The sequence below is a fragment of the Lycorma delicatula genome, chromosome 2, assembly GCF_047948215.1.
Source record: "Lycorma delicatula isolate Av1 chromosome 2, ASM4794821v1, whole genome shotgun sequence".
In the NCBI taxonomy this organism is placed as follows: Eukaryota; Metazoa; Arthropoda; class Insecta; order Hemiptera; family Fulgoridae; genus Lycorma; species Lycorma delicatula.
Genome location: NC_134456.1, coordinates 116,416,040 through 116,438,921, shown reverse-complemented (window position 1 = coordinate 116,438,921; position 22,882 = coordinate 116,416,040). Strand labels below are relative to the sequence as shown.

General features: G+C 31.7%; 1 protein-coding gene across 2 annotated transcripts in view; it reads right to left on the bottom strand.

The window, feature by feature from the left end:
- LOC142319159 (angio-associated migratory cell protein) overlaps positions 1–22,882 on the bottom strand; it is a 39,441-nt gene that overhangs the window by 4,573 nt on the left and 11,986 nt on the right. For both annotated transcript variants that reach the window (XM_075356134.1, XM_075356135.1), the window contains exons 4-6: positions 17,976–18,107; positions 13,270–13,414; positions 693–892 (exon numbers count right to left, since the gene is read on the bottom strand). In XM_075356134.1, coding sequence (XP_075212249.1) covers positions 693–892; positions 13,270–13,414; positions 17,976–18,107 — 477 coding nt within the window. The remainder of the gene's footprint in view (positions 1–692; positions 893–13,269; positions 13,415–17,975; positions 18,108–22,882) is intronic.

Here is a 22,882-nt window from a genome sequence, read left to right as displayed (position 1 = left end):
ATAAAAAGCCTTTTATATGTATTTGAAACTTTCAACTGTTCATCACTTTTCATCCATCAACATCAGCTTAATTTGATATTTTACCTGAAGGAAGTTGATTAAGGTTTCTCAATTTTTCTCATCTTATTTTTGAATTCTTACTCATAATTTTATGAAAGTGTTTGTCTTTCAGAAAGGAAGGAAGGGTGTAATATAGGTGGTAGATTTTATGAATATAGTATTGACATCTATGAATCTTTTAGATGGCAATTAGAAATAACAGTAAAACAATAGTTCTACTTATTTATACCCACTTTTTTTCCGGTCTCAGATTTAATAGAAATACAAGTTTTACTTTGAGATTTGCATGTAACAAAAAAAAAATCTTGACAATACAGTACCACAAATTTCTTACACAAAAAAGTAGTGAAACAATTATAAAAAATTAAATATTTTTTTACAAAAAAAACATAAAGGTTAAGTAAGTTGCTGTAAATTCAATTAAAAGTGATTTTTCATCTGCACAACACTGCACCCCACGGTGCTTAAAGAAGCAGTTCTTAATGTTTCATAAAAATTGGTTCAATGTTTCACTTATGATAGCATAAAATCAGAGATATAAATAATATAATCAGACAATGTAAAATCTCCATTTTTATTAAATTAATAAGTTATTACTACCCAGATTATATATTGCTAATAACTATAAATACCTTTCCAGGCTGAGTTTTGTAAAGAACTACTTTGCTGTCTCCACCGCCCGTAACAACCATATTATTATCATTATGTGCATCTATACAATACACTGTAAAACTATGAGCTTCTCCAGCAGCAAATGTTGCCAATGATCCACTAGACTTTAAATCATAAACTCTCATACTACCATCAGAATATCCAAATGCAGCTCGTCTCCCTGAAGGAAAACATTATTCAGAAATTAGTATTGGAATAAAAATAAAAATTAATTAAATATGTTATACTTATAACTCTAGACATAAGCCCTTCCTCAAAACAAGGTAAACAACTGCTAGTAAAAAAATTATTCAGTCATTTATTAAAAACAAAATAAATTTATATGGTAAAAAAGAACAGTATTAATAGTTGTGAATACTATTGTAATAACTACCACTGGAAATATTTCATTGACCACATGATTAAAGAGTATTATAGAAGCAAAATAAAAATATTATTGCCTGATCAAAAAATCAGCATTATGGCATTAAATAGAGAATTTTTTAATTCTAGATTTTCAAGTAACTTCTTGATGGCAAATCTCATAAAAATAATAAAATAACAAGAACACTGTAAATATATAAAGATTATATATAGCCCATTCTCTGCTGAAGCTCGTTCATTTGTGCAAGCTGCAAGAAAGCGATTCAGTGAAACATTTGATGTGAGACACGTTGCTCCGTCTTGTTGGAAGAAGCTGTATTCTTTTTCATTATCGGTTAACTGGGCATAGAATTCTTCAAAAATTGTGAGGTGAACTTGTGTATTGACAGTCTGGTCAAAAATATTGGTCCCACTATAAGATTACCTTTTTTATTTTTTTATTTTTTCTGTTTAGCCTCCGGTAACTACCGTTAAGATAATACTTCAGAGGATGAATGAGGATGATATGTATGAGTGTAAATGAAGTGTAGTCTTGTACATTCTCAGTTTGACCAATCCTGAAATGTGTGGTTAATTGAAATCCAACCACCAAAGAACACCGGTATCCACGATCTAGCATTCAAATCCATATAAAAATAACTGCCTTTACTAGGACTTAAACGCTGGAACTCTCAGCTTCCAAATCAGCTGATTTGGGAAGACGCGTTCACCACTAGACCAACCCGGTGGGTTCACTATAAGATTACTGGAAATGGCACACCAAACGCCAATTTTCTCATCGTGAAGTGGATGCTTGAATATCTTGTGAGGACGCCTCACCCTCCAATACCTGGTGTTCTGAGAATTAACATGGCTGGATAAATAAACCGTGCCTCATCTGACATGAAATACACTGGGTCTATCTGTCCACCAATAATAATTTCAAGAAGCCAGTTGCAATAATCAAGTCGTTTCAGTTTGACTGTCTGCTTCAGTTATAATGGTTTCAATTTTAATTCATGAAGAATTTTACAACAAGATGTGTATTTAACACCAGATTGTTAGGATAACTTGCGTAGTGATTTTTTTGGACCAACAGTAATTCTTTCAATACCAGCAATGGCCTGTGGAGTCCTAACAGAAGGTTGCCTATTTCATTTTGTATTTGAAACTGAACCTGTTGTATGCCATTTTTAACAAGATTGTGTATGTATGTTACTCTACGCTTGGATACAGGGATTTGGAAATTTTTCTACGAATACTTGATGTGATTCTTCAAATGATCCAGAACAATTATAGGTCTCAACTACAGCTATCCTCTCCTGATTGAATAAGTCATTTTACACAAACACAACTGCACTCATAATACTGCACTGCAACAAAGATATACTGCACTGACATGTAACCATCAGACAAACAGAAGCAACGTTCAGTAGTAACATATACATCCATTAGGCGCGCTAGTTGTGTGACAGTCTTTCATAAATAGTGTTGATAGCAGTTTCATTAAGGGTTCGGGGTTTTATGTTGCTCACCCTTTTGAGAAATTGTGGCTCATATATCAGGGTTTTTTAAAATATTCAAATATTCACTAAAATTGATTTCAAATAAATTAAAATCAAAATTATATGTTTTTCATTTATATTTGGGAACTCCATCAGGGGAAAGTAGGTAATACAGAAGGATCCAAAAAAATGTACTCACTGTTTGCTAGTCCATACCTTGTGACAAATTTGACTTAACATGGCAATTTTGCTCACTAAGAGAGGGTTATGATGTGTTTAAAATGACCACCAGCAGCTTCTATACAAAGCCCATGGCACCGAACTACGGTTGTTAATGTATCTGGTGTAACCATGCGCTGACACATTCCCAGTACTTCATCCTTTGATCTGGGTCATCCTCATTCATTGCGTGTAGCAGTCTTGGAATGTACACTTTCTACTCTTCAGAATGTGTCTTACACTTGACCTGCTCACCCATCTTTCATGCGGTGGTCAGGTGAAATGTTGCAGCACTGTATGGTAGACTTGTAGCTGCTTGTGATTGGCTGGATCATCCCTTGTGGACATCTTTTAACAGTTCTGTCGGCTTCGAATTTATTGCGAATGTGGGGAATTGTTTGACGTGCTGGTGACAGTGTTCCAAACTCTCTCTGCCAATACTGTTGTACCTAGTGAATGTTCTCGTGCTTCCAGTACCATTTCAGTACAACTTTGCTATCAACAAACCATCAACCATCTGCGCATGCACAGCATAAATTGCCAGCTCTGTCTACCATGATGAATTTAATACCTTACACTACACTTCACATTAGATTAGTGAGTACAAGTCTTTTTGTTTAAATATTATTTAATTACAAATAGTGAGTACAATTTTTTCAATCCCTCTGTAGTTATTTTAATAACTATTTTTTAACAAAATATGTTTAGAGCAATAAAAATTTGCAACTGAAAAATGATTTTTATTTTTATTTTGGGGGCTCCCACACTCAAGGAGTGGAAGCATTCAGGTAAAATTAGTTTTTAAGTAAATAATCCCTAAGTGGTGATAATAAAAAAATAACTTTTTAAAATTGTTTAAAAAATACAGATACACACATAATTATAAATAAACAAAATTGTAATTTTGTAAGGGGGTGAAAATTTTTAGGTAATTTTCTTTTCAAGAAATACAAAAAAAAGAGTAAGGGCTATCAAAAAATTAAGATTTTTACGTTTTTAATGCAATGAGTAACTTACAAGTAAAAATCGTTTTTAAATTTTAGTTAAAATCGATTTAAATTTGAAATTAATTTAAAAAAATTTTTTTTTGTCATCACAGGCCATTTCAGTGGGATGGACAAAAATATATTTATAGTGATTTATAGGCCTGTTGATACAGATAATACTGATGCAAAAAAATCCGTTAAATCTGAAGCAAGTTACAGATAAAAAAGAAAAAAGCACATACACACACACACACATATGCAAGATCTGTAAATAAAGTCTGAATAAAGATCTGTAAAGAGGTCTGTAGGTAAAATAATGAGACTGGTTCTGAAAAATATTTTATTTACAATCCAATTTTATACATGGACCTTCGAAATAGTTCCTTTGGGAAGCCATGCAACACTTCAAATGGTTTTCCCACTCTTCATAGCAGTGTTGGAACTCAGAAACCGAAATATCCTTCAGATGGTTTATTACATTTTTTTTTTGTTTTCTACTGTTTCAAAATGGTATCCTCCTTTGAGGTGTTTTTTTTTTAAGTCAGGAACAGGAAAAAGTCGCAAGGACTCAAATCAAGTGAATAAGGTGGTTGAGGAACTACAGAAATGTTTTTCTTTGCCAAAAACTCATTAATTGAGAGTGCAGTGTGACAAAGTGTATTGTCATGATGCAGCATCCAGTTGTCTTTGATGGCTGGTCTCACATGGGCAACTCATCTTCACTCATTCTCTGTAAAATTATTGATTTACAGTCTGTCCTGTAGGCAAAAACTCCTCATGGACAATGCAATTACTACTGAAAAAAAATTAGGATGGTTTTGATTTGCTCATTTTTGCTTTTTAGTGATGTGGTGAGTTTGAAGTGTGTCACTCCTTGCTCTGGAGTTTTGTTTCTGGGTCGTATTCAAATATCCAAGATTCATCACCAGTAATAACATTTTTTTAGAAAATCAGGATCAGTTTCAATTCACCATAGAAGATCGCTGCACACTTCCACACTGTTATTTTTCTGTTCAGCAGTGAGGTTTTATGGGACCAATTTTGCACAATCATCCAATTACATGTCCAATTCGTTTGTCAAAATTTGATGGACTGTGGTATGGTTCAAATTCAATTGTTCTGCAATCATTCTGACAGTTAATCACTGGTCGTACCGTATCAAGTTTGTGATTCACTCAACACTGTTATCACTTTTCCAGAGTGGTCTTCCAGAGTGTGGATCGTCCACAACTGATTCCTGGCCATCTGAAAATGCTTTAAACCACCTAAAAACTTGGGCTCATGACAGAGCATCTCCATACACCCTTTTCAATTTTGAAAAAGTTTCAGTAGCATTCTCACAGAGTTTAACACAAAACTTGATTGTATAATGTTGATCATAATTAGTGTCACTCATTTTTGTAATGCTCAACAAAAAATTGTTTCATGAAAAGTTTGTTTACGTCTCACATGGCAATAATAGACTAAAAACATTAATACCTAACATAAATCAGCTGTCCATATAACCAAATGTTACGAGTAACTTTATAGTGTTGCCACTTTGACTGCCAAATAAACCTAGTCTCACTACGCTATTTATAGACCTCATATTATTATTATTATTATGCTTTTACGGCCAACATGGGACCACTTAAGTCAATTTTAGTTGGATCTTTTCTGAGAAAAGCGTGTTATTTTACTCTTCTGAGCTGCCCAGTATTTCTTCATCCGTTCAGATCTTGCTTTCTTTTCTTCATCCGTAAACACCCTCTTCGTTGTATTTTATCGTTTGTCTGTCTTTTGTTTAAATCTAATGCTTTTATCTTTTAGCTTTGTAATTTTTCCAGTTTTATTCTGTAGGTCAGTCAGGGAAATTCCCAATTCTTTCATATCTTCTCTAATTTCTTTGATCCATCCTACTTCTAGCTTTTGGAACCAGAGCTTTTCAATGATATTTCTTGACAGTCTTGTTTCCGGTGTCCTTATGAGATGACCAAAGAAAGAGATTCTTTTTTTCCGCATAGTATCAGTAACAGGCTCTATTTCTCGATACACCACCTCATTTGGCACAATCCACCATTGGCCTTCTTTTTGGTGTTTTTTATTGATACACGTTCTGACAATTCTCCTCTCTATTTTCAGAATTTTTTCAATTCGGTTTTTCTGAGTGATTTTGAAAAGAGTCTCGCTTCCGTAGGTGACTTCTGACTGTACTACAGTTTTATAATGTTTAAGTTTTATTTTAGCAGAAAGGCATTTTTTGTTATATGTTGACCAAGTTAATTTTTGGGATTTAATCATTTTATTTGTCCTGTTTTGCCATGTCACTTTTTCATTTAAATTATAAGTTATTATTTCCCCTAGATATTTAAATTGTTTTACTATTTTAATTTTCTGATTGTTTACCGTAATGTGCTCTATTACCAGAGGATCTATGGCCATTAGTTCAGTTTTTTCGAAAGAGATATGAAGCCCTATCTTTTGTGCTAGGTTTTGAAGGCTCATGATTTGTGTTTTGGCTTCTTGAATATTATTTGCTAAAAGAGCGAGGTCATCTGCAAATCCTAGGCAATTTAGTGTGATGGAGTTTTTCTTAGTACCCATTTTTATATTTTTGGGATTTATTTCATATCATTTTCTCATGACAAATTCGAGGGCGCAGTTAAAAAGAAGTGGTGAGAGGCCGTCTCCTTGCCTCAATCCAGTTTTTATGTAGAAGGGTTGAGAGAGTTCAGCTCTGAATTTCACTCTGGACTGGGTATTGGTTAAAGTTAATTTTATCATGTTTACGAGTTTAGGGTGAAGGCCCAGGTTTCTCAGAATATTCAGCATGGATGGTCGGTGTATACAATCATAGGCCCTTTTAAAGTCGACGAAGGTGATTATTAGTTGTTTTTTCCGTCTTTTATATAAGTCCATCATAAGTTTTAGGGATATTATTTGCTCCGGGCAACCTCTCCATGGCCTAAATCCCCCTTGGTATTCCCCAAGTTCCAGTTCAAGTTGGTCTTTGCATCGGTTGTATATGATTCTTGACAGGATTTTGTATGTGCAATCCAGGAGAGATATGCCTCTGTAGTTTTCCGGATTAGTTTTATCCCCTTTTTTATGTAATGGATGAATGAGGGCTGTGGTCCAGTGTTCTGGAAGTTTTTCTTCATTCCATATTTTCACGAGGCATAGATGTAGGGAAGTTTTGACTGAATAAACTGATGAGTGTTTCCAGAGTTCTGCGAAAAGCTGGTCTTCTCCACTTGCTTTGTAGTTTTTTATTTCATTTAAGGCTGCGAGAACTTCTTGAATTGTTGGCGGGTTGATATTTACTGGTGAAGTTTTAACTGGAGTTTCAGTGTCAATCTCAAAAAGCTCTGGGGGGTCGTCACAGTTGAGGAGTCTATTGAAGGTTTCTGCCAAAATTTCAGCATTTTCTTTATTGGTGTGGGCCATATTTCCTTTTTTTCCTCTCAGTATAAGGGTGGGTGGTTCATATCTTTGAAGAGCCTGACCAAAAATTTTATAATAGTCTCGGAAGTTAGTTTTCTTGGAACTTTCTTCTATTTGCTGAATCAAGTTTTTTTGGGCTTGTCGTTTGGTTCCTCTTATAATTTTCTGAGTTATTTTCCTTTGTTTGGTGAATTCATGGTTAGATTCTTCAGTTTTCTGGGTTTGGTGGTTGATCCAAGCCCGGTGTCGGTCTTTGACTGCTTTGTCACATTCTTCATTCCACCATTGGTGTTTTTTTCTTGGGTTTATAGGGGCTAGTTCTTCAGCTATTTCTTTCAGTTGGGATGTCAGTTCTTTTAAATTATTAGTTAATTTGATTTTTTTTGTTGTTTCTTCAAAGATAGCATTGTTTATTAATTTGGATCATAAGCTCTTTTGTTTTTAGGTTGGGATTTTTTCTTTTTATGCGGGGTGAATTTTATTTTAACTTTAATTAAGTAATGGTCCGATCCAGTATCTGTTCCTCTCAAGACTTTTACATTATAAATCTCCTTGTGATAATTCCGGTCCATGCAAACATGATCGAGTTGCCATTCCCCTTTTTTCCAATCTGGGTGTTTCCAAGTCTTCAATTTGTTTGGTTTTCTCATAAAATAGGTGGATTTTGAGATCATATTATGGTTTCTGCAAACTTCTACAAGTCTTTGGCCGTTCTTGTTAGTTTACTTTTGGGCAGGCCATTTTCCGATAATATCACGATATCTTCGTTCTTTACCAAGTTGGGCATTAAAGTCCCCTATTAAAATCTTGGTGTGGGTCTTATTTATGTTGTTTGCAGTTTGGTCAAGAAGTTCCCAGAATTTGTCCATCTCTTCTCTATCTTTTTTAAGATTGTTTTTGTCATTGGTGGGAGCATGGACATTTATTATGGTGTAGAATTTATTGGCTGATTTTAGGGTTAAGGTTGAAATCCTGGGGGAGTAAGACTTAAATTCTACGACTGAGTCAATTATTTTAAGATTGATTGCAAATCCTGTTTCGAACTGTGGGCAATTCTTCATCACACGTTTCCCGGGGATTCCTTTGTAAATTCTGTAACCTTGAGATTCAAACGGCTCTCGATCGGTGTTTCTCATTTCTTGAAGTCCTGCGATTAGGATATTTTGTTTGTCCATTATGTCTGTTAGAGTTTTTAGTTTGCCGGGTTGAGTTAGAGAATTAATGTTGTGAGTGGCAATGTAGTTTATAGACCTCATATATATAGACATTTTTTGGAGAAGGGATAAATATTAAATAATTTTTTTTTTGTAATTTGTGATATTGATAAAAAAACTTCAGTTTTTGTAAGAAAATGTTTTTACTAAAGTATCCCTGTTCAGACATGAAATCAAGTAATGAGTCCTTTATTTTGTAGAGTTCAGTAAACCTGTAGTTTCTTATTATTTATATGACTATTAACGAATATATTGTTCTTTATGTCTTTAGTCTTAACAGTTCATCAAAGGAGTAATAGGTCTTGTCTTTATTGGGATCCTAAACGCTAAAAGTTAACTTATCTAAGTTTTAAACAACTATCAAATCTTTAATTTTTAGTAAGAATTTAAATAAATTAGTCTAACCTATTAATATTTTGTTCACTTAATTATTTACACAACAGGCAATTCTGTATGATTCATTACCTAAGCAGTTAAAATGTATGGCAATAATTAATGTACAATCCCAGCAAAAATTTGAGATTTTATTTCAACCAAAACAACCTTATCCACCCCTTTTTTAACAAAGGTAGCACCTGTTTATCAAATTTGAAGAAAATCTGTCAATAGGGTCCAGAATTACAAGACCAAATACTGACCAACATACATACATACATCCGTCTAACAAATATAAATTTTTAGCTTGAGAGCATTGGAATAACAAATATTTTTTTACAGATTATTAACAATTTATTTAAATCAGATTTTTTTAAATATTTCATTAAGGTAGTAACTTAAAAAAAAATCAAGTTTTTTAGATTTTCTTTGGCCAATCAATAGACTTTTCCATTATAACTATAGCTCTGCAGCAGCAAATACTGCTATAGCCAGGAAAATAAAACTAACACAATTTTTTTTCAACTTATTAAATCAAGGTTCGAAAAAGGAAGAGTTTGACTCTAGGAACTGAACACAAATCAGACTAAATTACAGTAATAATATTTTTTAAAAACAGTAGTACTAAAGTGCAGAATTATGAATGATTTTTTTTTTTAAGAAATCCAAGCTACTAAAATTTCATTTGTTTTATATATTTAGTACAATACTATAAGTCACTGTCTTTCCTTACAGCAAGAAGGGAAATAAAGTTTCTATTATTGTGTTTTGTAAGACGAAGTAAAATTATAAATAAATTTGCATAAGCTCTCATTAATGTATTTAACAGTAAGTTTATATATATTCATTCAACTAAAATGATCATTGTATCTTCTGTGAAGGTCATTAAGTATAAACTTGAAGTTGTTTACATAGCTTTATTGACATTAGACAAAATTACAAATAAATTACCTTATTTTTTTACATAGTTTTCATTCAACATAAATACATTTTCTCCACCTTATAGGTAGCTTCTTGGTCCTCTCATAAAAAAAAAAACAAGATGGGCTGCCCCAACACATTATGCTCAACTGTGGCATAGTCTTTGAAGCATTCCCCTCCTAAAGCTTCTTTCAGCACATGAAACATGTAGAAATTAGTGTGCCAAGTCTGGACTTACACTGGATGTTTAAGAGGAGCCTCATTAATTTTAGCGAGTCTGAGTTGCTGTATGTGACCATGCGTTTTAATGAAGGAGGATGTGGGAATCGGTTACATCATTTGTTACAATAAGCAGCCCAGACATCATCCAACACATTCAGTAGCATGTTGCATTTACCGTTCTTTGTTCGTGCAGAAAATCAAGTTCCAAAACATAACTGCCAGAATATTTTCAGTTGACAAACATTTCTTAGCCTTGATTGGTAATCCCTCCATACTTTTCCATCACTCCATACTTGTTCTCTTTCTTTCTGGGATGTAGTGGTGGATCCATGTTTTGTCATATGACACACAACACTATCCAAAAATACCTCTCCTTCTTCCTTAAATGATTCCAAAAGCTGCTGAAAAATGTCTTTCTGGACATTTCTCTGTGTCTCAGTGAGAAGACTTGGGACCCACCTCACAGACACTTTACTGTATCCAAGAATGTCTAACAACATTGTAGCACACTTCTATCACTTATGCCCCACCTGTGATGCAACTTCAGTAATGGTTATATGGCAATCAGCTTTCACAAGTTCACAAATAGCCTGAATGTTGTCTTTATTGACACTGGTCCATGGATAATGTTCGTGACTTTCATTCTTCACTACAACATGGCAACTTCAACATTTTCTGAACCAAACACCTGAGTTTTTGACAGATTAGCATCTTTGAACTGTGCCTTAAGTCAAGTAAAAATTTTTGAGGATTTCACACCTTCGTTGGTCAGAAATTGGATTATAATTCATTGTGCAACGGACAACGGTACCTCCTCCTCAGATATTCTGCAACTGCCATGGGATCATGGCCTACAGGTATGGCTGGCTAGTTGGTTTGCTCCACACACATCTAATTACCCGCAGTGCCCCACCATATTCCCGCTCAGTCTGTAAAATTAATCAGTCTGTATGGCAAAGTTTCGGTTTATATTTGAACAACACTCGTATTTATGAGGGTGAATCAAAGATTACCTACACTTTTCATCCTCCAGTTTATTTTCACAAAGGTAGGGGTTCAATATGAACATCATTTTTCCACATAGTCACCTCCCTTATCAATGTACTTGGTCCAGCAATTCACAAATTTACGTATTCCATCCAAGAAGAAGGTTTTTGGTTGGTTGTGAAAGCACTTTTACACTGCTTCCTGAATGGCTGACTCTGGAAAATCAACAACCTATATGGAAGGTGTTCCAGAACCTGAATATTCAACTTGTTGATGGTTTGAAAGGTGAGACAAGATGTGTGCGAGTGGGCCTATCATGTAATAACAAACACTCTCTTCAACAGAACTCGGTGTTTGTTGCAAATTGCTGGCTCCAGCTTGTTTTCCAACATTTCACTGTAACTCATGCTGTTGATCACAGTCCCCTTCTCCAAGAAGTCTTCTAGTACAGGCTCTTTTGCATCCCAAAAAGCTGTTAGCATAACCTCTCCCATGGATAACTTCCTTGAATTTTTTCTTCATCAGAGATCCTGGGTGTATCCACTCCATACTCTGGGTTTCAACTCTGGTTCATAGTGTTGAACTCACATTTCATCACCAGTAACTATTCTGCTCAAAAATATGTCGCTTTCTTTGCTGAAACAATCATGTATGCATTGGCAGATATCAACATGTTTGAGTTTATTCTGCAGTAAGCTTTCTTGTTATCCAATGCACACAGACTTTACGAAAACTGAGCTCTCATGGATGATCTGATGGACAGAACTATCACTGATATTCATAGAAGACACTACCTCATCGATGGCAACTCACCTATTTGGCACTACCATCTTTCAAGCTTGCTAAATCTCTTCGTCCATCCAATTTCTACAAATTGATGGGTTTTCTGCTCCCTCTTCATGCATTCCATTCGTCCACCCACTTTAAACTTCTCGATCCACGAACACACTTTTATATGATAAAGCACTATCCCCATACTATGATAAAAGTTTACGATTAATTTCAGCCCCTTTCACACCTTCCAACCAGAGAAATCAAATTACTGAAAATTGTTCTTTCTTGGTACAAACTGCTAGCGGAGAGAAATGTTTACATTGTAATAGCCAAAAGGCAAATGACATGATCGAGATTAAATTTTGCACCTGTAACCACAGTTGTACAACTCTAGGCACACTTGTGCAGAAGGCAGTACAACAACCTTGAAGGTATTTTATGGCAAAAGTGTAAATAATTTTTGACTTGCCCTAGTATAATCTAATTTACATTTCATACATTTCATTTAGAAGATTTTGTCATGTTATTAAGAAGGTAAGTTAGATTGCTAGCATATACTAAAGTTCTGACATAACAGAAGTTGTCATTCATAAATTACAAACTTAAATTAAAAGCATAAAAATTATAAATACTTGTTAACGTCAAGGGTGAAAGAAAAAAAACATTAATAAAAGTTTATGATATAGTTATGAAGCAAATTTTAGAGTTTTTTTATCAATGGAAAAGTCACACTTACATCAAAGGAAAAAAAAGTCGGACCTTATATATTGTTAATTTACTTTGATAAATTATCGATAGCAAAAATAAAAAGAAGACAAGTTAATTTTGATATCTTAACAGATGTCACACAGACAAAAGTGATAAATCATTGGACTTGATTCACGGGAAATACAGAATCCCAAATAATCAACATCAGTGTGTGTAAAAATACAACACTCTTACGTGGTATTGAAATCTTAGGACTATGCTCCAGGAAAGAATTCCAAGTAAAGTTGTACACGTATGAACAAGAAGGAATGAATATATGGGGTTTTAGTTTTAATTTGTTGACAAATGTTTGGAGTTGAACCTGTATATTTAACAACACAATTCTTGAAATTAATGTTTTTATAATGCATTATTTACCTTCACAGTTTTAATTTTACAATATTAAATCAATAACACACAATGTACAAATCTTACTATAAATAATAATACATATTTATAAAAATTAGTTTTAATAGCAATTCATCTTACTTTTTTTTTTCATATAGATTCATAACCTTTTTTGAACCATTTTTGTCAAATGAATTTTATATTAAAAAAAGCATTTAAAAACAAAAAGATTGTATTCAAAAAATATACATGAAATAAAAATATACAAATATTAAAAATAATGTTTAATGATATGAACACAACAAAGCTAAAAAATAATAAATCATATATTGGTTTTACAAGAATAAAAGATTATATTATTCTTGTGCGAGTAAAATTCACTAAGAAAAAATAACCGAGGCTAGAATATTTGTAAGCTTAATAATTGAAACATAATGTAAATAATTATACTGAAAAAGAAACTAAAATACTAACCATCTGGCATGACCAAACCACAGTCAGATGCTATACCATGACTTGGAAAAAATCTGCTAACTCCACTAGGTATTTTCCACATATAAACTTCCCCAGATGCAGCAGCAGCAAGTAATACTGCAGTTCCTGGGTGCCATTTCAACCACTGAAAAAAAAAATTAACAGTAATATAGATATTACACAAGTTACAGTACTTGACACAAAAAATTTAAACATACAATCTGTTCTATTGATTGAAATCATTACACCATTAACCAGATCAATCAACCTTTTAAAAACAATCTACTAAGAGAGATACAGGAATAGGCTTTGATGTTGGGAGGATTATATTTTTAAATTCTTATTAAAATTTCTGTGAAGCAATAAATAATTATGGGACAGAGAAGGAATAGACTAGGAGAATACACAGTAAATGAAAAGAGCAAATTTCTCATTTTTTTAAATGAATCTGTGAATTTATTACTTGCTTTTCTTTAACTCACGTTTTTTTTTCATGTTTATCTCAAATCTTGCATCCTTAATTTAACATACTTCCTGACATTGCCGACTGATGAAATTTTGCATAGTTACTAAGGACGGGTGACAATACAATATTCCACCATTACTTTTGCAAACATCCCCCCATATGGGAGTAAATTAAGAGTGGAAATCACTATTTTGTTACTTTGTATAGTAAATGTTTGATTGAAAATTTGTTTGATATTTTATAAATTTCAATATATGAAGTTATCTTTTGAAATCGAAATTAACCTACTAACTAAAATCCTGCAATGTATGATAATAATTTAATTAAAGTATGACTAAAAAGTATAAGCAAGTTTTTAAAAGTTTTGTAATATTATTTTTAATTTTATCATTTTTGGAAGTCAGGAAAATTAACAATCAACAAAAATTTAACTCCTGAGATTAGTAAAATCTAACCTAAAGTCATTTTGAATGATCAATTTTCCTAATTTGCAAACAGGATCATTAAGAATGTCTATTTTTATTTCTATATTTGATTTGATAGACATAAAAATCTGAGAAGAAAAAATAACAAAAATACAGATTTTGATTCACTTTAAACCTCATTTTCCTGAGATTATGGTTAAAAAGAGTATTTAAAATAATTCAAGTTTTACATCTGTTTAGCATCCATGTAAACAAAAAAAGTAGGTTTTATCCTGAAAAGCACTGAAAACAAACATTTCTGTAGCTATGAAACTGGATTATTATAAAGGGAAATTTAAAATTCTTCTATGTTAATAAAAAGTTTTATATATTTTACCAATCACATAATAAAAATGTTTACTGCATTTACTGCAAGATAAATTTCAATTTCTTACTCTTAAATTTTTCTACAACATAGAAGGCCGTACTGCAGGGTTTTCTAATATAAAAATGCATGCAAATGAATATTTTACTTCATTTATTCTTTAGAAAAAAACAATTACCACTGTTTTCTTTACCTTAAAATAAACCAATCTTAAATAGATCTAGATGATTATTATTAGTATAATCTACTTACACCTTTTCTTTAATTCTAAAAAAAAATTAAATATTTTACATGAAAAATAAAAATAAAGAATTTTTGACTATTTCATCTATTTACCCAACTAAAAATAGAATAAAAGTTTATCTAATTCTAGCTTCAATAAGTTTCACTATTGTCAACGCAACACAATTACAATTGCTGCTGTATACAAGAGAAAAAAGTTTGGGAACACAATTAATTTTATTCCTTTAACAACTAAATTCAAGACCAATAACATGATTTTTAAACAAAGAGGAAGGAACAGGTAGCCTAAACTTATGTTTTTCACACAAATTTGTCAGGATGGCCCTGCCCATCAAAATGGTTAAATTATTTAATGTACAATACACATTAAAATAAACATTCTTTTCAATGTTTGGATAACTTCCCTTGCATATTCTTTTTGTCAACCTGAAAATAATAACATTTTAAAATGTTGGAGAATTCACATACAAATATGATTACTAGAGCAATAATTAAATACACACATAATAAGAAAGAAAAGTTAAATAATGAAATAAGCATATAACAGTTGAAAATTGATATGGAACTCCTATAATTAATAATAGTGTCATTTTACTTTATTTAATTCTGTATTTGGGTGGATCAAGTTGAGTTATATTACAATAATAATTATTAGTACAGAGGTGATATGGATCTTGAAAATATCAATTTAAAATATATATATATATATATATATATCATAAGGTAAAGATTAATTAATATCTGAAATATTTGCACAGAGACCATTTTGTTTGGGTACAACTAAATCTTAGTAAAAATCTAATGGCTGACAATTATTTGAGAAAAACTAAAAATTACATTGCTACAGTTGAAAAATTCCTTGTTTTCATGCAATGGAAAATCAATAAGAATAAAGCTGAAATTTTAGTCTATAAAAAAAAATTAATGATTAAATAAAATCTCAAAATTAGTAATAGTAATCATTTGATTGTTTGATAATTATAGCACAGGAGAGCAAAGCATGTTAAACACAACTTTAAGGGTTGGAATCTGATACTTCTTTATATACTGCACAGAAAAAACTCCTTACATATGTAAAAAATTTTATTTACTATTTAATTTAAAATAATAACTTATTTTTTAAATATTACATTTTAAATAAGTGTACCAAATTAGTTATTAAAAAAACAATAAAATTATTGTTCGTAAATAAAGATTTTAATGTAACTAGATATTTTAATTATGAATAATTATTTAGGAAATAATAAATAACTGGGAGTCAGACACAGAAAACTGATGCTGATTACATATGTACGAGAGTAAGTCAACTATTATCTGCAATTTAGTTATATTTTTGTTTTTGTTGGTAGTACTGTCGTGTTGTGAGATGATGCATGCATGGTGGTTTAATTGTTGTTATGTCTGTGCAGGTTTGATGCTGCTAGGTTAGTTCCATTATCGCTGCCCTGACGTTAACCATGGCTTCTCCCCTTTCTGTTTCCACCAAAGAAGAGCAATGTTCAGTGATCTGTTTTTTGTGGTCGGAAGATGTATCAGGGGCCGAAATTCATTGAAGACTTTCGGTACAGTACAGGAACAGTGTGTTGCCGCAATGGAGTGTCTGAAAAAATGGATTGAATGAATGGATTGAAAAAATAAAAAATGGTCGCACAAGTGTTACGCATGACTGAGCCGGACGACCGTTTACTGTCACAAATGAGGAAAACAATGAGCGTGCACGTGACATGGTTTTCTTAGACAGATGAGTAACTATTGATGAAGTGGCACACGTCTGCAAATTAGTCACGGTTCTGCCTACGAAATCATCCACAACAGACTTGGGTTTCATAAGGTCTGTGCAAGATGGGTCCCAAAAACGACTCACACAGTTGCATAAACAAACGCACTTGGACATCTACCAAAAACATATGGATCGCTATGGTAACAAACAAGACATCTTCTTAGACAGAATCATCACTGGTGACAAAACATGGATCCATCGTTACGAGCTAGAGAGTAAACAGCAGAGTATGGAATGGAAACATCCAAATTCGCCCAGCAAAAAAAAGTTCAAGACCCAACCATCCACAGAAAAACTGATGCTTTTATACGTGTGTATAAAAATATATGTATTACACATATTAATACATTTTGTGTAAATGTGTAACTTTGATCAGATGGTACGGTCTGACTGATTGGCTCAGTAGATTCCATTGTGTTTTTAAGAATTGCTGGTTTATAAAATTATAAATATCATAAATCTTGGATCAATAAGATGAAAGATATTTAACTTGAATGAATAAATGGAGGTGAGGAGTAAAATTAGAAAATGCAAACTTGAATGCTTTGGATGTTTCATCAAGAAACATCACATCATTTAACTGCCAGTTACACTGCAGTTGCCCTCAGGTCTGAATGCAGTTTAAAATTTGTTTCAGTGATTTAGACCAAGTGTATCACTTTATTTTTTAGGAAGGCACCTTATCTCCTATGAGATGCAAATAGCATACAATTATGTTTTGAAATATTATTTTAAAGTACCATAAAACATAATTTTATTAATTACATAATTTGCTGCTTTTTTTTGTCCTTTTAATTATTTAAATTTTTTACTTCAATCATGAATTATTTTACTTAAAGAATTACATTACCATACTAATTGTTCAAAAAAAGTAACCAGTTAAATATTGACAATGGTTCATTAACATTGAGTGTCTTTTGTAACACAACAAAATGACAGAATCATTTGCCAGCCATTAGATTTTTACAGATGTAGTTATACACTGTACGAAAGGGACACTGTGTAAATATTTCAGATATTAATAAATCTTTACTTTATGATATAAATATCCTTTATCATCCTTAGCCAGTATTTATGATGATTGATTTTGTTGTTACTGTAAGAGTTACTTTTAAACCTTGCAAATGTACTTTTGTAGAGTTTTACTAAAATAACAACAGAATGGATGTAATGAAATATCTGTTACCAAAACTTCCAGATACTAAATTAAACTGTTCTATTTCAAAAATAGATTTGAATGAAATCATGATTAATGTATTAACTTAAGCAAGCCAATATCAAACAAAAATTACACGGACACTGATTTCTTTGACAATGTTTTTAAACTGACTTATAATTCAATGTCCTTTGGTTACTAACTTGTTGTTAAATAATAAACTATCATCATTTAACCTACTTAAATATTTAAAAAATTATGACAATACATACAGAAAGATCACCAATACAGTCACTCCATACAACATTTTTAGTGGCAACTTTCCATACTTGTATGATTCCACTCATATCTCCAGTAGCCAAATAAGTGCCATCATGACTAAATTCTGCTGATATCACAGAATCCTGAAAGAAAAAATAATTTACTAACAACAAAAATAATTCACTAGAAGTGAGTGCATAGTGCATGACAAAGAACATAATCTAAAAAAACTGACAAAAAAGTTGAATACTTTACTGGTATTAGTTATTTACTCATAAATATGGTGGAAAAATGATATGAAAATAAATAAAAAAGTTTTAAAAAATTCAAAAAATAAATATTTTTAAACTTTGATCAGTTCCCCCACCCTCAGTATTGTCGTATTTGTTTTATCACATCCACTACTACTATGCCAAGGAAGGAATACAAAAAAATCTGTTACAAACTACAAAATAAACAAAAAAATATCTTTTTTTGATTTTTGGGGTAAGTTTTTAAAAAAATGGTACATACATACATACGAGATCTGTTAACAAAACATACGACAAAATAACAAAACTGTACTTTTTAATCTTTACTATTAATTTTACAGATTATTGGTCTTGTCTCCTTCAAAGTACTCCCCTCCCCTTCACACACTTTTCCCAGTAATGTTTTCACTTTGCAAAGCAGTTCTGGATGAATAGCTTCATCTGAAATGAAATCGTCTATTGTCAAATAAAATGAAATCATCCATGATGAATTTGCTTTAATGTCATCAACAGTCTCAAAATGGCTTCCTTTTATCACAGATTATAATTTTGAAAATAAGAAAAATTTGCAAGGAGACAGGTCTGGCAAGTAGGGAGGCTGAGGGAGGACAGTCATCTGATTACTGACAAAGCTGAGTATGCAGGCACATTTTTGTGGTGAAGTAATCATGAGGTGTCTCGCCGCAACTCTGGTCTCTTTTCGTGGATTTTTTTTATAGTATGCACGATTCACTGTTTCATCTTGAGGCAAGAATTCAAAATGCACAATTCTATTAAAATTTAAAAAAAAAACAGAGCATCACTTTGACATTGGATTGAGACTGACTTGCCTTCTTGGAGCGTGGAGATCCTTTGCCAATCTACTGATGATTGAACTTCTGTCTCAATGTCATAGCTGTAAACCCAGCTTTCATCTCCTATCATGATCCAATTGAGATGCTAATCTCTTCTGCAAGTTCACTGACAGTCAATCAGCGATTTATATGCACCAGATTGTTGATTTTCTGAAATTGGATGTCATCAGCTGAGGTTGAAGGCCTTCCTGGTCAAAGGACATCTTCAATTGGCCAACGACCACTTTTAAACGGTGAAAACCATTCGTAACATTAAGTATGACCCAGAGCATCATCTCTGTAAGCTTGTTTCAAAAGTTGAAATGTTTCTGGGAAGGTTTTACCCGGTTTCACACAAAATTTTATACTGCACATTACTCCTGAAAATCGCATATTAAAAAAATTGCTACTAACACTAAAAGATGTTGCACTCAAATTATAGTAACATGAAAACTAAACGAGATATCAATAATCCAAGAACATGTGGTTACAAAGGAGGTTACATCAGACACAATGCTGCCAACCGCATATTTAGTGTGTGATCAAACAGTGCAAACTGTTTTATTTTTTGACCTTATGTATGAACATTATACTCCCACTTTTGGAGTCCCTGGGAAAAACATAAGAGAAATGGAAAAAACCTACTCCCATTATTTAATTGATTACCATACTTTCCTTCTTAAAGCATAGCTCTAAAGCTATGGTGCCAGGAAAGTAAAAATGTATGATATAACAAATTGCATATGATAAGTTCATCAAATTACCTGTGATAACTATTTCCCCAGTTAGGCTGAGCATTTTTCAAAGGCTATAAAAATTCATCTTTCATCATTATCAGTAACTGCAATTAAAGTAATATATCTATAGTTAGTTACTTAATGATTAAATAAGACTTGTATGCAAAAACTTGCATATGGTAATAAGCTCTACTTTTTCTGCTTAGCCTCCGGAACCACCATAAAGTATTACTGCCTTTACTAGGATTTGAACCTTAGAACTCTTGACTTTCAAAAGTTATTATGAGTCTACTAACGACTTTTTATTAATAGAATCAATTTTTTTTGTTTTTTTAGTAAAATTTTATCTAAATAAAAATCACTGCAACACAACACATTTTATTTATTACCTTTATCTGAACCTTTTTTACATTTACAGTTTATTTAATATGAATGTTAAAGTTGTAGGATAAATATATACCCACCCATGTTCCTAGCGAACTCAATGATTCAAAATACAAAGAATGGAAGATGTAAACAAATGGAAATTAAATATTCAATCAAATATAGAAACAATGGAAATAGAAAGGCTCATAAATGTTGTACATCTTGAAATTATTTACTGGAAATACCTTGTAGTTTTTAATTTGTTAATTGCCCAGCATTTACAGTTTTTAATATTTGCTGCAAGAGAATAAAATACACAGCTTTCTCATTTTATATTTCCAGATAACTTACCAATTAGATTTATAAATACGTACTGTACACAAGAACAATTTAATATTGATCCAACTGCAAAGACAATAGTTACACATACAGGGTCTCTATTTACAATAATAACAATTATTGCTTCCATTATTAATTACAATTTATAACTTTTAAGTCCGTTAATATATAAAAAAATTGTTCTAACAACATGGTACAGATAACAACACTTCTTAATCTCACATTAATGTCAAGCCAAAATAAGATAATTTTGGGCTGACTAAACTATCAATTCTAAATTCTCCAAATCTATATTTCAAAATCTTTAATTTGATTATGTGCTTGAAGTCCATTTTAATATCAAAGTCACAAAAAGTATGTTTAATTTTAATATTACATACTTATTGTATACCAAAGAACCTTAAAAATTAATAAGATATATTCCACAGAAGGCAAGCCCTATCGGCTAAAGAAAGAAAATACTTTAGTTTACATTTTAAACTAATGTAAGCTGTGCTATTTTTTTTATTTTTACTAATAAATAAAAAAGGAAATATCATTTACATCTTTACGAAGATCAAACAAATTGTTGTCTTCGTCTTCTTATGGTACTTCTGGAGTCAAAAACTTAAAAAAAAAGTTAAAAAATATGCAATTAACAAATGTTAAAATATGGACATTTATTTTTATCTCATTTCATCCATACTTTTATCAAGACTTCAAAAAGGTTCAAAAGCCACAAAAAGTTGATGTTTATATACCATTCCTTCAAAATAAAGAACATTCTAGAATTTTCTAGAAGAGCAAAGTTTTCCAGAACATTCCAGAGATTCTAGGATGTTTTGGAGAATGTAGTTTTACAGAATATGCCAAAACTTTCTATAATGTTCTATAATGCAGAATGGAATTTTCCAGAACATTCTAGAATATTTTAGAAAATAGATTTTTCTGATCAGCCTAGAAAGTTCTACAATAGTCCAACATTTTCTGGAACACTACAAATTTTTTTCAAGATATTGTAAATTTTAAATTCTTTAAAAAAATTAGTACTGTTTTGAAGCATTAAATGTTTTTCCACCTTCAGCTGTTTCAGTTAATTAGAAATGTCCACAGATTAAAAATCTGTCACATGCAAAAGATTAATTATCTTTAAAAAGCTTTCTTACCTACTATAATATACAGGTCAAAAAACAAAATACATGGATTATATTGTTTAAAAGATGCCATTTCCATCTATTATAAAACCAACAAAATCTGAGAATGTATACCTGAGCTGTAAGCCTTTGAAAAGATGGGCCAAAAATCAAGATAAAAAATCTTTTATCAAATTTGGTGATGGATTTCTCTGACATAAGATTCCAATTGCTTTGAAACTGCAGAATCCTAGACATAATTATTCCCTTTTTCAAATTACAAAGTCTCATTCCCATTAAAGAATTAGATAAGAAAATATATAAGCTCAAAATTGACTTTCAAAATGTTGCGACAAATTTTTGACTAAATTTCAGCGGCTGTATATCAAAACCAGGTTCCAAAAGAAACTTGTGACTGATAGTCTAATATATCATAAAAAGCTAACCAACAGTACCAAAATTCGAATTTGTATGTTTATTACTGCCGTCAAAATTGTTAGTCAAAGATAACAATTTTTACATGTGTCCAAAACTATAAGTAAGTACCCCTTCTTCAAGAGACCACAAAAAATCAGCCATAGCAGATAAAGAGCTGCAATTTGGTAAAATGGCATTTCAGACCATGGGAAACCTCCACCAAAAATTTAATGATACTTAGAGATGGGGCACGATTTTCAAAACTGGACCACTTGATATGGAATGATCCAAACTACAATAATTAATTTTTTATTTATCCTCCCCCAATTTTGGAATAAATTATCGCTTAGAAAGAAAGCCTCATATTGAAAAACAAAGCATATACCCAAATTGATAAACATTGTTTAGACCATATCTGAAAAAGATGGAACTTTTATATTTCAATAGATCTAGAGTTTAATTTTAATTTTTTGGTTAGATTATATGTTTAGAAAACAAAAATAATGAAATCCAGTTGAAAAGAAGCTGTTTATGTATACTAAGTTCTATTAAGCAAGTGTAAACTTTTGTTATGTATGTTAGGTGACTGAATCAAAAATGTTACAAATAACCCGACAAGATACAAGTAACACCTGTAACTGGCACAATATGTCAAAAACAAACATCATTACCAGGTGAAATAAGGAAAGCAAAGAGTCAAGTGATTTTCAGCTGCTTTCTTCCAATGAGCCAAATATGTAATTACACAGCATGCAAAGTATGTTAGCAAAAAATAAAAGTTATGCAATTGCACAACAACAAGCCAAGAATTTTAGCAAAAAAAGAAAGGTGTTATTACTTTTGTTTCACTTCTGATCAAAAGC